The sequence below is a fragment of the Humulus lupulus genome, chromosome 2, assembly GCF_963169125.1.
Source record: "Humulus lupulus chromosome 2, drHumLupu1.1, whole genome shotgun sequence".
NCBI classification, from domain to species: domain Eukaryota; kingdom Viridiplantae; phylum Streptophyta; class Magnoliopsida; order Rosales; family Cannabaceae; genus Humulus; species Humulus lupulus.
Window position 1 is genome coordinate 30,764,918 of NC_084794.1, and position 14,290 is coordinate 30,779,207.

The following is a 14,290-nucleotide window of genomic DNA, read 5'->3' on the forward strand; positions in this document are numbered from 1 at the left end:
AAATTTAAAACATTATTCTCAATTCATTGTTAAAAATTTTAAAATAATATTTAATATTACCTAAAATATATGTACGTATAAATGAAGAAAAAAAAAATCTTAAACGGTTTATTTGGGTTATATTGGGCGGGTTGATATAATTCTTAAACCACCCAATATAATAATTTGGTAGTTTAAATTTTTGTCGGGTTATTCAAGTTGCATTTTTCGTGAGTTTTTTTCGGTTTAGTTTAGGCAGTTTATTCAGGTTGGAAGGTTCACAAAAACTTTTGCACAACCCGGCTGGCGAGAAAATTTGAAAAAAAAAATAGGATAAATTGTCTTTCCCCCCCCCGAATTATGGCAGATGTAGAGTTTTGCCCCCTAAACTTTTTTGGTTGGCTGAAATACCCCCGAATTACTGTAAATGTTGAAAAATAGTCCTTCCGTTTATAATTTAACAGATTAGAAATTTACCGTTTTAAAAAAGGGCATAAGTGTATAAAATTATGACAAGAGGATATTTTTGTAAAATTTTGATAAGTAATTTTTTTCATAACAAAAATAAATAAATAAGAAAAGAATAAAAGTAAAAAAAAAACATTACCGTTAATAGGGTGGACTGGAAACGTGAGCCCTTATTCTTCATCTTCAAATTTCATACTTTCAATTCATTAAAGAGGAAAAATATTGGGTAATGTGAGAGAGTTTTCTTGTATCTTCTTTAAAAAAAATTGAGATTCTACTTCCAAGGAAGACCATGGCTGGTGAAGCTCCCTCTCACGGTAAGTTTACAGTACTATTTCTATTTTTATTTTTTTTGTTAGATGTTGTTTATTTGTTGAAGTTTGCATTTTTCATAGTGGAGATTATGTCTTCATTGACATCTTCAAGCAAATCATTTCGTAGCAGAAGAAGGTATGAAGATGAAGAAGGGAATAATATACCTAGTTGTGATTGTGGGTGGGAGGCTGTCATACGCACTGCTCGAACTGAAGGTAATCCAGGTAGAAGGTTTTATGGCTGCCCCAAATATAAGGTAAATTGTTTTTTTTTTTTTTTTAAATGAGTTTTATGGGTTTTGTAGTACCTGATTTGTTATTTTTTTGCCTTTTTTTTCAGAGAAATATTAACAATGGTTGTGGGTTTCTCATTTGGATAGACCATGTCCCTAAACAGAGATTCAAGCAAGATTTCAGCGAGTTATTTAGAAAGATAGAACATATTGAAGATGAAGTTCAAGCATTGCAGAAGCTTGTTGACAAAAAAGATGAAGAAATTGAAAGAATTTTGATTTTCATAAAACTTGTAAAATGTGGGATCTGTATTGTTGTTCTATTATATTTTGTTGTATTATTTTGGTGATTTTGAAGCAATGAAAAAGTTGGTTTATGTTTGTGTTATGAAACTAGTAGAAAAGTGTTGTATGTATTACTGTTCTGCTACATTTTATTATACTATTTTGGTGATTTTGAAGCAATGAAAAAGTTGTTGGTGTTTGGGTATGTTTCTGGTTTGTGGCTGAATTCGTTATAGCATTTAGGCAGTTTTCAGAGATTATAGTTTACAGTAGGTGTCTTTTAATATGCAGATCAAGGCAAGTCAAATATTCAGGTGCCTTTTAGGCAAACTTCATTTGCAAACCACTAATGTCTTTGAATACTTATATCTATAAAAGATAACAATTTGAAAATTGAAACTTGCAACTAGATTAGTACAAGCTGATTTTAAAATGGTATACCAATAATGTCTTGAACTTATAGCTTGCACAAACTAAAAACTTGTTTAAAGAAGAGGTGCTTTACAGTTTCTATTTACTGTAACAAACTGATTTTGATTATATCATTGTCAACATTAATTATATCATTGCAAGTATGGGAATATTTTTAGGAGGATACTGTAATTTCACAAGCTCAAGCTACACTTGGTTCTCTTGTCATGCAATGATCAATTTTTGGCTGCATCAATTCAAAGCTCAACAATATTAGCAGCCATGAGTTAATATAGTTTGCAGCATTAGCAAGAAGAGAAGAATATCTTGTTAATTATATGCTAAACATATCTTGATTGTTGTAGGTAAACAGAAACCAACAAGAAATTACTTCCAATTAACATTGATATCCAAAATTATACTATGAAAAAGTTCCAAAAATCTTGAACATATAGCTTGCATATGAGTAAAAAATTTATACCAGTCATTCTATACCTGCTAGCCTATATATCCAAGCACTAAATATGTTAAAATATCCTGCTTCAAAATAATTTATAAAAGTTACAACCATCCAAGCAAAAGGATAAATGTTACAAAAGGAGTTCTAAAAGACAATCATAATGCTAAAATCTGTCAGTTTGGGATGCAATCCTCCTGCTTTTCTTTGCTAAATCTGTTGATAAAAATAGACATATAAATGGTTAAGTAGGAAATATTCAGGCACTACATCAAAATCAATTTCACATACACACACGTATATATATATACACACATATATCTATTTAAATAAAAAGAGAGGAACAAAATATATGTTAGAAACCATAATACAAACCTGGTTGGTGTTTGTAAATGGTATGGTTGAATCAGTAGAAGTATGCTGAGCAACATCAGGATTGATGTCCTGCAAATTAAGTTATAATAATGGCTAAGATTTATATTTATATAAAATATTCTCAAGTACTTTCAGTTTATAAAATGAAAAACTTACTGAATTTTTCTCTTTATTTCTAGCACACGTTCTAAAATTATGACCTGTTACACCACATCCTGAACATTTGATTGTGATGTACCTCCTCTTCATTTTACTTCCTGTTCGAGGAAACATTTCATCAAGCTCTAATTTTCTACTTCTCTTTGGTCTACCCGGTTGAATCTTGGATATAGGCTTGATCAATCCAACGTTACCAGTTATTGGCCACTCATCTTGATTCCTAATTGGGAATATCTGTTGTGAATAGGCTTTCAAATAATACTCCTTCGTGTACCATTTACTTACATAAGTTTCTGGATCTTCCCTTCTTTGCCAGATTGCAGCCACTGCATGACTACATGGAATGCCAGTGAGTTCCCATTTTCTACAACTACATTTCATTTGCTTCAAGTCAACATAGTACAAGCTACCATACATAGTGGTAATTTGGTAGATGAAATCTGAAGACTTGATAGGGAGATGGCTTCCAGCTATATCCTTGTTCTTCTCAATAATGTCTTGTATCCTTGGAGCAATGCTAGAGTTCCACATCAATACTGCATGCCTATTCTTGGTAAGCCTCTGTAGTAAATACATTCTAATTCTTTCTAGCATGGATAATATTGGTCTATCTCTTGCAGCCAATATTGCCCTTGTCCCATTAAATGTCTCACACAAGTTATTCAACAAAATGTCACACTTTGGATGAGTCCTAAAGTGTGATCTGCTCCAATGTTGGGGCCCTGCTTCCATTAACCAATCAAAAGCAGACTCGTCAATTTTCTTAATCTCTTCCATCACACCTTCAAACCTACGAACACTAACCTCTCTTGCAGCCTTCCAGAAGAGCTCCTTGAGCTTTTTATCTTTGTAAACTTTGATAAAATTCTTCTCCAAATGCCTTGCACAATGCCTATGCTCTGCCTCAGGTACACCTTCCTCCCATAGATCTTTTAATGATTGTTTCAAGCCTTTTTGCCTGTCCGTGATGAATGTCCAATGGTTGGAGTTCTCAATTTTTAAGTCATCCCTCAAACAATTTAAAAACCAACTCCAAGAATCTTTACTTTCAATCTCTACCACAGCATATGCAACAGGATACATGCCATTGTTTGCATCGATCCCAATAGCAGTCAATAGTTGTCCAGGATGCGGTCCTTTAATATGACAGCCATCTAACCCAATTACTGGCCTACATCCAGCACTGAATCCTTCTTTTAAACCAGAAAAGCAAATGTACATTCGCTTAAAACGTGGCCTCCCATTGTCTCCTGATTCAGTTAAAAACTCAACTGTGGAACCCTTATTTGTGTACTTAATCTCCTCAGCATAGTCCCATAGAGCAGCATACTGCTCTTCATAAGTGCCTTCAATAGATTTTGTTGCAAGTTTTCGAGCTTTATAGGCCTTATCTTTGGAAATTTCAATGACATGGTCTTTGCTCACTTTTTCCATAAATGAAGAAATGAGTTTATCATTGCTCTTGAATTCATTTAAGTACTTCTTACTTAACCATTTTGAAGTAGCAAATCTATTATGGGGCTTCCTAGAGCATCTATGCTCACCAACATAAGTTTTGATGACAAATGTTGAACTATCATCAATCTTTGAGGCAAAACACACCCAAGGACATTCAACACCTCTACATTGTGCTCGAACCCTATGAGAATCATTCTTTTTGAACCATATGTCTCTTCCATTCTGTATAGCATATTCCCTAACTGCTTGTTTGAATAGTTTTCCAGAAGAAAATACTAAGCCAAGCTTTAGTAGCGGTCTCTCCATTTCAGCATCAACATCAAACTCAAGCAAATCAGGTAGCTTTCTTTTTTTTTATTGCCTTTTAGGTTTGTGTAACTTGCTGAGTTCATCTTCATTTGAAACATCCCCATCATCAGAACTATCCTCTCGTGTATACTCTTTGTCAGAGCTATCCAATGGCACATCTTCTACATCAATCTCTACTACCCTTTTCCCTTGTCCTTTTAGATGTATTTCTGCATTGTCTTCAACAACCAATTCATCATCACTTTGTTCATACTCAGGATCACCTTGATATTCATTGTTGGGATCACTTTCACTAGAACTATCACCTTCTAAGTCTACCCTCCTCCCATGAACACCCTCACCCACAATAGGCGTAGAGGAGTGAAGATCTATACAGAAAGAAAAAAAAACCAAAGAATGAGAAAAGTATGGTCTCAAATACCTATGATATACTTTCTCAATTCTTTAATATATATTCAATGGGTCAACAACCACACAATAAGACACACACATACACTATCCAACAACTAAATCAGACCCCACAAACATATTTTCCAAATTTCTCTGGCCTAGAAGAATATAATCTATGTCACTAACCCAAAATGACAAAAATGCACTTACAACCCCCTGACCCTTTTTTGAAACTTTATCAAACAACAAAACAAACCAACTATTCACAAAAAAGAGAAGAATATATTCACATTCATTGAAAAAGAAAATATTATCTTCAAAGTCATAATTACTACAACCAACCAAACTTACTTACCCATCTATTCACGTTTATAAATATATGTATGTGTATATATTCATAAATATATATATATATATATTCTCTTCAAATCATATTTACTACAGCTCACCAAACTAATACTTACCAACTTTTCACATAACTAACAAATCCTAGAACATTAAACAAAATAACAAATCAAAAACAAATTTTGAAAACTTACTGTGAGAAGATGCTTCACCACCAGCCATGGTCTTCAAATTTTTCTTGAAGGAAAATACACCAAAAAAAAAACTATCTCAGATTACCCAATTTTTTTCCCTTTAATCAATTGAAAATAAAAATAATATTGAGATTTGAAGATGAAGAATGAGGGCTCACGTTTCCCAGTCCACCCAAAATGGTTATGTTCTTTTTTTTTTGCGAAAAAATTACTTATAATACTTTTACAAAAACGTCATTCTGTCATAATTTTATACACTTATGCCCTTTTTAAAAACACCAAATTTCTAATCTGTTAAATTATAAACGGAATGACTGTTTTTCAACATATACAGTAATTCGGGGTATTTCAGCCAACTAAAAAAGTTTAGGAGGCAAAACTCTACATCTGCGATAATTCAGGGAGAAAAAAGACAATTTGTCCAAAAAAATAATAAGAAGAAGTTATTTTTCATTTTCAACAAAGTTTATTATAGTCATGGCCACATCTAACCTGACAGGAAAGTGACTGCACGTTTAGGCTATGGTGTTCACAAAATGAAGCAATACAATGTGCATTATAAGGTAAATAACGTAATCGTGGATAACCCTTTTCTATGTATAAACAAAGGAATGTTTTCAATTGCTTGTATAAAAATCCAATCGGGAAAAAAGGAATTGGTGGAACTGTTTTGGTCAAAATTTAACATGAACTTTAGATGTCCTTGTTACCATCAAAAAGATAATTTGCCCAACAGCCTATACATTGTGATTATTAGAGGCCAGCAGATTGTCTTCCTCAGTTGGTAATTCGCTCATGGAGAGCAGATTATTTGACTTGGAGTTCATCTTGTTCCACTCATTCTCTACGCGGAAGAAAACCCATTGGAATCGGCGGAAAATCTCCAAGGCTGTGATGGTGAACAATGTAAGGTAGTTGTGCCGGAGATGGGCAGACAGCTTGTATGTCCATGTGCAACGCAGTATCAGATTGCTTGCTAGCACCCAAAAATAAACCTGCAAGTCCATGCCAAAATATAATCATTCAACAAGGCAATGCAGCTTTTATATAGCTTACAGCTCGAAAGATTCTATTTTGGACTCAGAATTTATCCTTACCCATTTTCGTCCAAATAATATGTTTGACAAGAGACTTGGTCTGCTGAACTTGAAAATCCGGGTGAAACCACTGTGAAAAGATAGATATTGAGAACCGCATACAGAATCAGATGATGATGTAACATGTTCTACATATGAGTGATCCAAAGATAATCACATTAATAAATCATGTTCCTTAAAAAGTGCCAACAATGATTCTCACTTGTTCTATTTAGTACTATCTCTATGGTGAAACCATGAACTGTTTACTTACCTCATGTCCCAATCTCGGGTCACATCCCAGTAGAATGAGTACAGAGAGTTCAGAACACTTGAGAGAAGCCAGAGAGGCCGATAAAAACTTAACCACTTTTCATGTAAAACGTGATATTTTAGGGCTGAGAGAAAAATAACTGGTACGGCAGTCGAATATTTTAGAGCTGAAAATGCAAGCAAAGAGAGTATAATTATTATGACTTTAACCCTAATCCCTGAATAAAAGAGAAATAATAATTAAACTGCAAAACAAGAACAAGGCAAATCACAAATGCCAAAAAAGAGTAGTTCACTCTCAACATGATAGCACTTTGCCATTACAAATTTGTACTAAGATGAAGAACAGTACAAGGTCATCTCATGCTTCTCTAGGTTCAAGCTATCATACTCAGCAAAAGCCAGTCATCATTGGTCTCTAACCACTTTTTATTGATACAGCTAATATCAGAATTATAATTTGTTTACAACTTTATTTGTGTTGACTATTTTGTTCTTAAAGCATACTGTGTACATTAGGCTCCACAATGACAAGAGACAAATTAAGAGGATAAGAAAGCACAAACAAATTTGAGAACTAAAAACAGAAGAGAAATAAGCATAGACTGTTAAGTGTGCCATCACTCGTGAATTTCCAAATCTTGCATATTTGCAATTTCATGGCCATACAGAAAACATTTGATTTCATTGGAGTGCTTGCGGAGAAGCAGATCAATTAAACAAACTCCCCTTCTAATTATACAACTAAAATTCTGCAGAAATTCTTTAATCTAAATATCAAATATCATAACTGAAGATGCTTTAGGTATAACAAAGTTACATATTTATCATTTGTTTCCCTAGACACTTGACAAGGAAACGTGAAATGGTTAAACCTGTAAGGTTCATACGTTATTTTAAATACCCTTGATCTTACTTGGCATCCAACGCATAATTAGCTACTATATCTCATGAGACACTATCTTAATTAGATATATGCTTCTGTACAAAATAATCCCTTCAATACTATGTAATTAATAAGGCACACATCCCCACCCAATCAAAAGCAACAAGCTAAACAAAATAATTTTTCAGATTACATCAACAGCCAGATTTTTTAATGTTTGAAAATATATGAAATAATATTAGAAGGGAAACATCACCATTAAGAAGGGTTGTTTTCTCTCCAGTATCCTTGTATTGTCGTAGGCATTGGAAGAGACGAAAAAGGTAAGGCAAAACAAGAACTATTGGAATTGCAACAGAGTGACTACCGCAAACAGAGTCAGCTTCAAACCATGCAATGGTAGCAACCTGCAAATCAAACATATATCTTAACCAATACAAAAAGGAAGATCAAATCTGAAAGCAAAAAACATGCTTACATAATAGTTGGAGAAACCCAGTATATCTTAGGCATGCTTTGAAACTCTAATTAATGATATGGTCTTATGCAGCAAGTCATGATTCCTTCGCAAAAGGATCTCTCCTATTATGGTATTATCCTATCACGGTCCTGCAATTTTATTTGTCTAAATCCAAAATACCTCGCATAGGTAAGAGGATGAAGAATAAACATATTAGCAGGCAGTATCCTGGGTGAAATTGATCTCACCTTCCATTGAATTCTTGGATGGCACAATCTTCAAACATTACTATTTGGCATACAAACCCAACCTTTTAAGATGAGAGGAACTACCAGCAAACTTATTTTTTCATTTATTTATTTTTTTAAAATGTACTCTAAATTGGATACCTATTTGATCTGCCAATGTTTTTACATATGCTTCCTATTTAATAATGCCATTCCACTCAGTTAAATTCATAAAACAATTTATGAAGTCATTCAATCAGTTTATCTCAAACAATATACAACTTTGTATTCTTTTGTCTAGCAAGCAGCATATACATGACAATGTCAAACCTAACAAAAAAAGTCCAGCTGAAACTCAGAAACCAGAAACAGTATATGATACTGTGAACACTTAAGGAGATAACAGTCCATAAATAAGCTAAAATGAAGTTCAACTGTTGAAATTACTAACCTGTCGATGGACCATACGACAAACTGATCTCTCCAAATCCGACAATACCTGCATAAACCAAAACAAAAAAAAAAGGAACATGAAATTTCCATCGCATCCCTTTGAAAATGAGAGGAAAAAAAGGGCATTGATGTACTAATATAGCTACTCTCAAAGTTTAACAACATGTGATGCTTGCTTAAAACACATACAATAGGTTCCAAAAAATCTAGATCTCTGTTTGCCTGTGCAGTACTTAAGTTAAATTGTTTAAGGAAACCACTAAAAAATGGTAGAAGAAACCTACCTTAGACATGGAAGTCAAAATATCGGCCACAAAAAAATCAGAAAATGTGATTGCCTGCATTCACAAAATAGATAGAATTTATGGCAACGTATCAAACACAAAACTCGTGAAAATTACAAAGTTTTGTGGTTCAACTAAAAAACTTGCCTGTAGAGGGAGAACTATACGGTAAAGAGTCCTCAACAAATAGAAGCGGGTTGATAAATAAAAAATATCAAAGGGAAATACCAACAGCAACGCAATAGCAGTGTATAAGAGCACCTGCAGAAGAACATAGGAAAACCTTTATCACAACTTTCAAACTAGTAAGGAAATGAATATAGTGCAAATGGAAATGCCCTTGCCCTTGTAATGGTTGGTGATGGGAAACTTAAATGTACAATTATAGTTCATCTACAGTAATAACTGCATCACTCAATGCAACACAATAATATTTACTCTTCTGTAGAATTATCATTTTGGCTCATTCTGATTTTGCTAGGAAGGAGATAAACTGCAAGGTAATGACTCCAACATGACCTGATGTGTGTAAGTCAAATTATCCTAGAAACTGTTATTAACACAAACCAGTAATCACCTTTTCAAACTCAGGTGGTATGTTTAACATCAGCAGACACACATAACTCCAGTACATTTACTGATTTACATAAGGATCATAGTTTTGCCAGCTCTTTTTTGGCTAAAAGAAGATAAAAATAGATCATAAAGTAACAATCCAGGGCAAAAAGAAACAGTAAAACAACTTAACAATCATATATAACTAGATGGATGCATCTATTACACTGGTTGTGATGCAGCCAATGATACTTCCCCATGCGAGTAAAGATAAAGATATGCCGTCATACTAGTGGGAACAACAATTGTCATCCATGTGGCACACTGCAAGACAAAATGGGTGAAAATCAGATATTTTTATTCTAAGTTGTAAGTCAAAAGTAGACTTTTCTAGAAAACACAGTGTCTGATTGCTATGGAAAAAAAGACTGTTCCGTTCACAACTGGTTTCCTTTTTAATAAACTTTAGAGTACAAGTATTGATCCTAAAATCATCATTGATCAAAAAATACATGGCATCGGGTTGGGTTAGTTTTCTAGCTACTAGTATTAGCCATGTACTTCCATCTAATAATTCAACTCATGTTACTCATCCTACTCTGGTTAGTAGTTAAGCCAGGTAAAATTAAATTATGTTGTAATCCTCAAAGAATATCAGTAACACCCACCAGCTATCCCCAAACTATGGTGCAAAAAGTCTACAAGCCAGTATAGCATACCCATACGTCATAAGCAAGAAGAGATTAATAGTACTAAAATGCAGTAGAATCACTAAATGATGCAACTAAAAGAACGTATTCTGAAAGACAGTTAATGAATTGGCCATAATATTTAAATTGATACCTTCCATATTTCTCTATGCGTCAAATGATTTTGATCAAGATCAAAAATCTTTGCATAACTGACAGTGGATTGGGAGAAAACCCATAAATTACTTCCCCAAAACCAAACAGCCATAGTCTACAAATATTGAAGCCATTCGAAAACAAGTTAGTGCAAATATAAAGAACATCGGTCATAACAGGATACTTCACCTGGCACAGGAAAGCACACAACTTACCACAAGAAGAAGTGGATTGTAATATAAAAATGCCTCGTATAGAAATAAATCTCTCAAATCCACGCTCATTCTCATCACAGAATCCCATCCAATCTGTGAATAATGCAATTAACTTAGACACTCCCATAGCTCTTGTTGTGATGCAACTAAATTAGAATTACCATACAAAGATATTTTTACAATGAGAAGTTATAGTACTGACCTTGCAACAAATGAAACCCCAGATAAAAAAGAATCCCACCTGGACAGAATTTTAAAGCATATCCACAATAAGTAAGTAAATTTCAAGAAAATAAGAATGAATAAGTTAGATGAAAATTAAATCAATCTTCATAAATACATTACAACAATTAATTTCAAATAAAAAACTTATAAATCCCTTGTGTTCGTCATAAATTATGGACATGTAATAATATTGTTCTGAATTCTCATCCTAATATAAGACTTTCTAATCTCCAGGATAAAGTAAAGGTGATTGAAATACCATTCTTCTGTGCAACTGGGAGCATATAAATATTACAAACTAAGACAATATTGGAAATAATCCTACTATAGAAGACAACAGAACCTTGGTTCTCCACAAGAAAGTGGGTGATGGCATCATTGCACCAGTACTAATTGGTGTATTTGAACCCTTCAAACTATCTGTCTCTGCTGAATGCAGGAAATTTTCATCAGCACCATTTTCTACATCAGTAGTTCCTGAAGGATAAATTATATAAGAATAAGATGTCAATGAATTGGAAAAAAACAGTTGTACTTGTAAGTTGTGACCAGCACCATCACATCCTTGATACTCAACGTGTGTATATATATATATATAGACATATATATATATATATATTAATTAATTGTACCCAGATCAGAGAAAACGGGTCTGCTACCAGACTTTCTCAAGTGAGGACTATTGGTAGGAACCGTCGCAAGTCCTCCAAACATAGATAAAATCCGCAAAAACGAAATGTATCTGCTTCACTTAGTCTAACAATTGACCTGCAAAAGAAAAATCACGGGTCAATATCACTTGGGAATCTTTCAGAGAAGCTAATTCTGTAGACAGTTAGATCATCTATAAAAGAAATGCGAGATATGATTCAATAAGCAAAATCATTATAAGAAAAAAAAACTCAATCCACGCAATGTGAATGTGATTGGCATAGAATACGGATACCGTGAAAAAAGAAATGAAGAATTAAACTTTCAAAAACTTATGGACCTCCAGCATTAAAGAAAAACTAAACAAGTGTTTTTTATTTTGTGAAATGAAAGAATTCAATTCAATAATTAATGGCATGAGTAACAAAAACAGAAACAAGCAACCTTGATGCGATGTTAAGTCATAAAAGATTTGAAAGAAGGAAATCACCTGAGGGTACACGCTGCAAAATTTTGCGCAGAGCTTCGCGAGAGTAGCCTCTAACATTACAATTCAAAAAACCCATGAAAAACTTGAATAGGCCCAGATGAACCCATCAAACAGTAGTTCCAAAAAACCAGGAACTCGCCCAAAAAAAAAAAGCAAAGAAAGACAAGAGTGATGTAAATGAATCAGTTTCAGCAGATATCAGATCGGAGAAAACTTACCCAGAAAAAGAGGCGTGACCAGTTCTTGTATGCGTTCGAGTAGAGAAGTATTCATATAGCTCAATTAGCGCAGTGGCGAGCCTTAGGTGGGTGGGTTAGCTAGCTGGATCTTCGAACCTGATCTGACCCGAAAAGTTGATGGGTTTTGAGTAAAATGTAAGAATGTGAAGCCCGTATAATATCATTACTTTATAAGGGCCATTCTAAAATTTAAAGAGTCGCGTGGTCTTTGATTTTAAATTTTAGTTAATAACATATTTGGAATTTATGTAAATTTAGAGAGTCGTGGGGGCCTTGATTTGAACTTTTAGTTTATAATATACAAATGTGGAATTCAAGTAATTACAATGGACATACTATCTTTCCTTTTTTTTTTTTTAATTTTTAATTTTTTAAATATGAGAAAAGACAGTACACATACTCTCTTACAACTGTTTAAAAATATTAAAATTATGAGAAAATACAGTAGACATAATTTTATAAACATATCGATTAATATAATATATTTGTTTTTAATTCTTTTTATTTGACATTTTCATTAGATATTATAGTATAATTGACTTTTATGTTTTGTCAAAAAAATAATAATAATAATTGACTTTTATGTCTAAATCCAAAGTTATATATTAAATATGAATATCAGAAGGAAAATATATTTTTTAATCCTGTATTGTAGCTAATTCTTTATTTTTGAGAATGCATCCGACTTTGCTCAAAAACAACTTTAAATAAAATATTTTTATTTAATTTCTTTGAAGATATGTATTACAACATTGATCATGCGCCCGACTTTGCTGAAAACAAATTTAAATAAAATCTTTTTATTTAGGAAAAATTACACCACAACATATCTTTAGCAAAATATTTATGGATTTGAAACCACTTTATTATTTTATATATATAACAAATTCTATATTTTATTATGCCTATTTTTTTTAAAATTAATACAGTTCATTTAATTATTTTTAGTAACTTCCATTTGAATACAATACACTTCCTCTTTGTACATATTCAAATATTAAAACTAATAAAAAGAAATACACACTCCATATATTTCAATTATATTATTTTTTGCTAAACCCTATAATTTTTATTATTTTATTTTTTAGTTGCCTCGGGTGTTATTTGATTTGGGTTGGTTTATGGTTTTTTATTTTATTTTGTTTAGACCCTGTCAAAAAGATCCTGATTTGAGTCTGTTACAGCTTCATTTTTTATTATAAGATAATCATAAATTGTCATGTATATTATTTCATTTGTTTTGGATACATTTTGGTTTCTTTTTGTCTCTGATATGAGTATATGATTTTGCACTATATTTGAATGGGTATTGTATAAGGGTATTTCTTCAATCGCTCACTTCAAATCGAAGGACTAAATCTCTTATTTGATGTCAGCTATTGGATTCTCTTTTAATCATGATGGATAGTTGGATAACCATTTATTGTTTAAAAGTTGGTAAAATACTCAACTCACCCCTAGCAACCTGCAACTTGTTAGCATTTTTATTTTGGATATTTTCGCTCATATGAATTTTTTTAATACAGTTTTATATTATTAATACAACTATTTATGAGATTTTTATTAAAAATTATGAATTTAATTTAATTTATCATTACATATTTTAATTAACTAAAATTTGTAGTTAAATTAGAAAATTAATCTTAATGAAAACTGACTAACAAACTCCGTTTGAAAAATACCTTATCCCTATATAAGTCTCTCGTTTTGGTCCTACTAATGTCGTTACTACCCAAAATACCACTGGCATAATTTTCTCAAACTCTCTGTATTCTCTCCCAAAATACTCGAACCAAGCAAACTTTGAAATCGACAGGCCTCGATTGAATCCGTAGAACCCAACCCTCATTGTCTTCCACGAACACGAACAAGGGCTCCCAAAGGTCGGATTTGACGATCGGAGAAGGGGAAGGAGAAAACGTCGAGCAAGGCAACCAAATTTTTAGGAAACAACCTCAAAGAAAGCGAAGGTGAGGGTTTTCTTTTTTAATCTGCAATATGTGTATGTGCCTGGTTTTTTTTGTTGATTTTTGT

General features: G+C 32.7%; 2 protein-coding genes across 4 annotated transcripts; both read right to left on the reverse strand.

Annotated features, from left to right (window-relative positions):
• Nucleotides 1–2,357: 2,357 nt before the first annotated feature.
• Nucleotides 2,358–4,445, reverse strand: LOC133814101 (uncharacterized). The gene is made up of 3 exons (XM_062247105.1): nucleotides 2,679–4,445; nucleotides 2,523–2,591; nucleotides 2,358–2,363 (listed from the first exon to the last, which is right to left on the reverse strand). The coding sequence occupies exons 1-3, from the start codon at nucleotides 4,443–4,445 to the stop codon at nucleotides 2,358–2,360; spliced, it is 1,842 nt and encodes a 613-aa protein (XP_062103089.1).
• A 1,458-nt stretch (nucleotides 4,446–5,903) lies between these two features.
• LOC133817615 (uncharacterized) lies at nucleotides 5,904–12,388 on the reverse strand. Of its 3 annotated transcripts, XM_062250184.1 has the most exons (15): nucleotides 12,236–12,388; nucleotides 12,018–12,067; nucleotides 11,509–11,644; nucleotides 11,220–11,353; nucleotides 10,854–10,892; nucleotides 10,652–10,744; nucleotides 10,435–10,551; nucleotides 9,820–9,915; nucleotides 9,184–9,297; nucleotides 9,037–9,090; nucleotides 8,751–8,798; nucleotides 7,869–8,019; nucleotides 6,728–6,893; nucleotides 6,475–6,544; nucleotides 5,904–6,372 (listed from the first exon to the last, which is right to left on the reverse strand). In XM_062250184.1, exons 3-15 carry the CDS (start codon nucleotides 11,588–11,590, stop codon nucleotides 6,115–6,117), a joined length of 1,422 nt encoding a protein of 473 aa, XP_062106168.1. In that variant the 5' UTR covers nucleotides 11,591–11,644; nucleotides 12,018–12,067; nucleotides 12,236–12,388; the 3' UTR covers nucleotides 5,904–6,114. The 3 variants fall into 3 exon arrangements, with proteins under 3 accessions (XP_062106168.1, XP_062106169.1, XP_062106167.1); XM_062250185.1 differs by lacking the exon at nucleotides 12,236–12,388 and having other exon boundaries at nucleotides 11,536–11,644; nucleotides 12,018–12,229; XM_062250183.1 differs by lacking the exon at nucleotides 12,236–12,388 and having other exon boundaries at nucleotides 12,018–12,229.
• Between the last annotated feature and the right edge of the window lie 1,902 nt (nucleotides 12,389–14,290).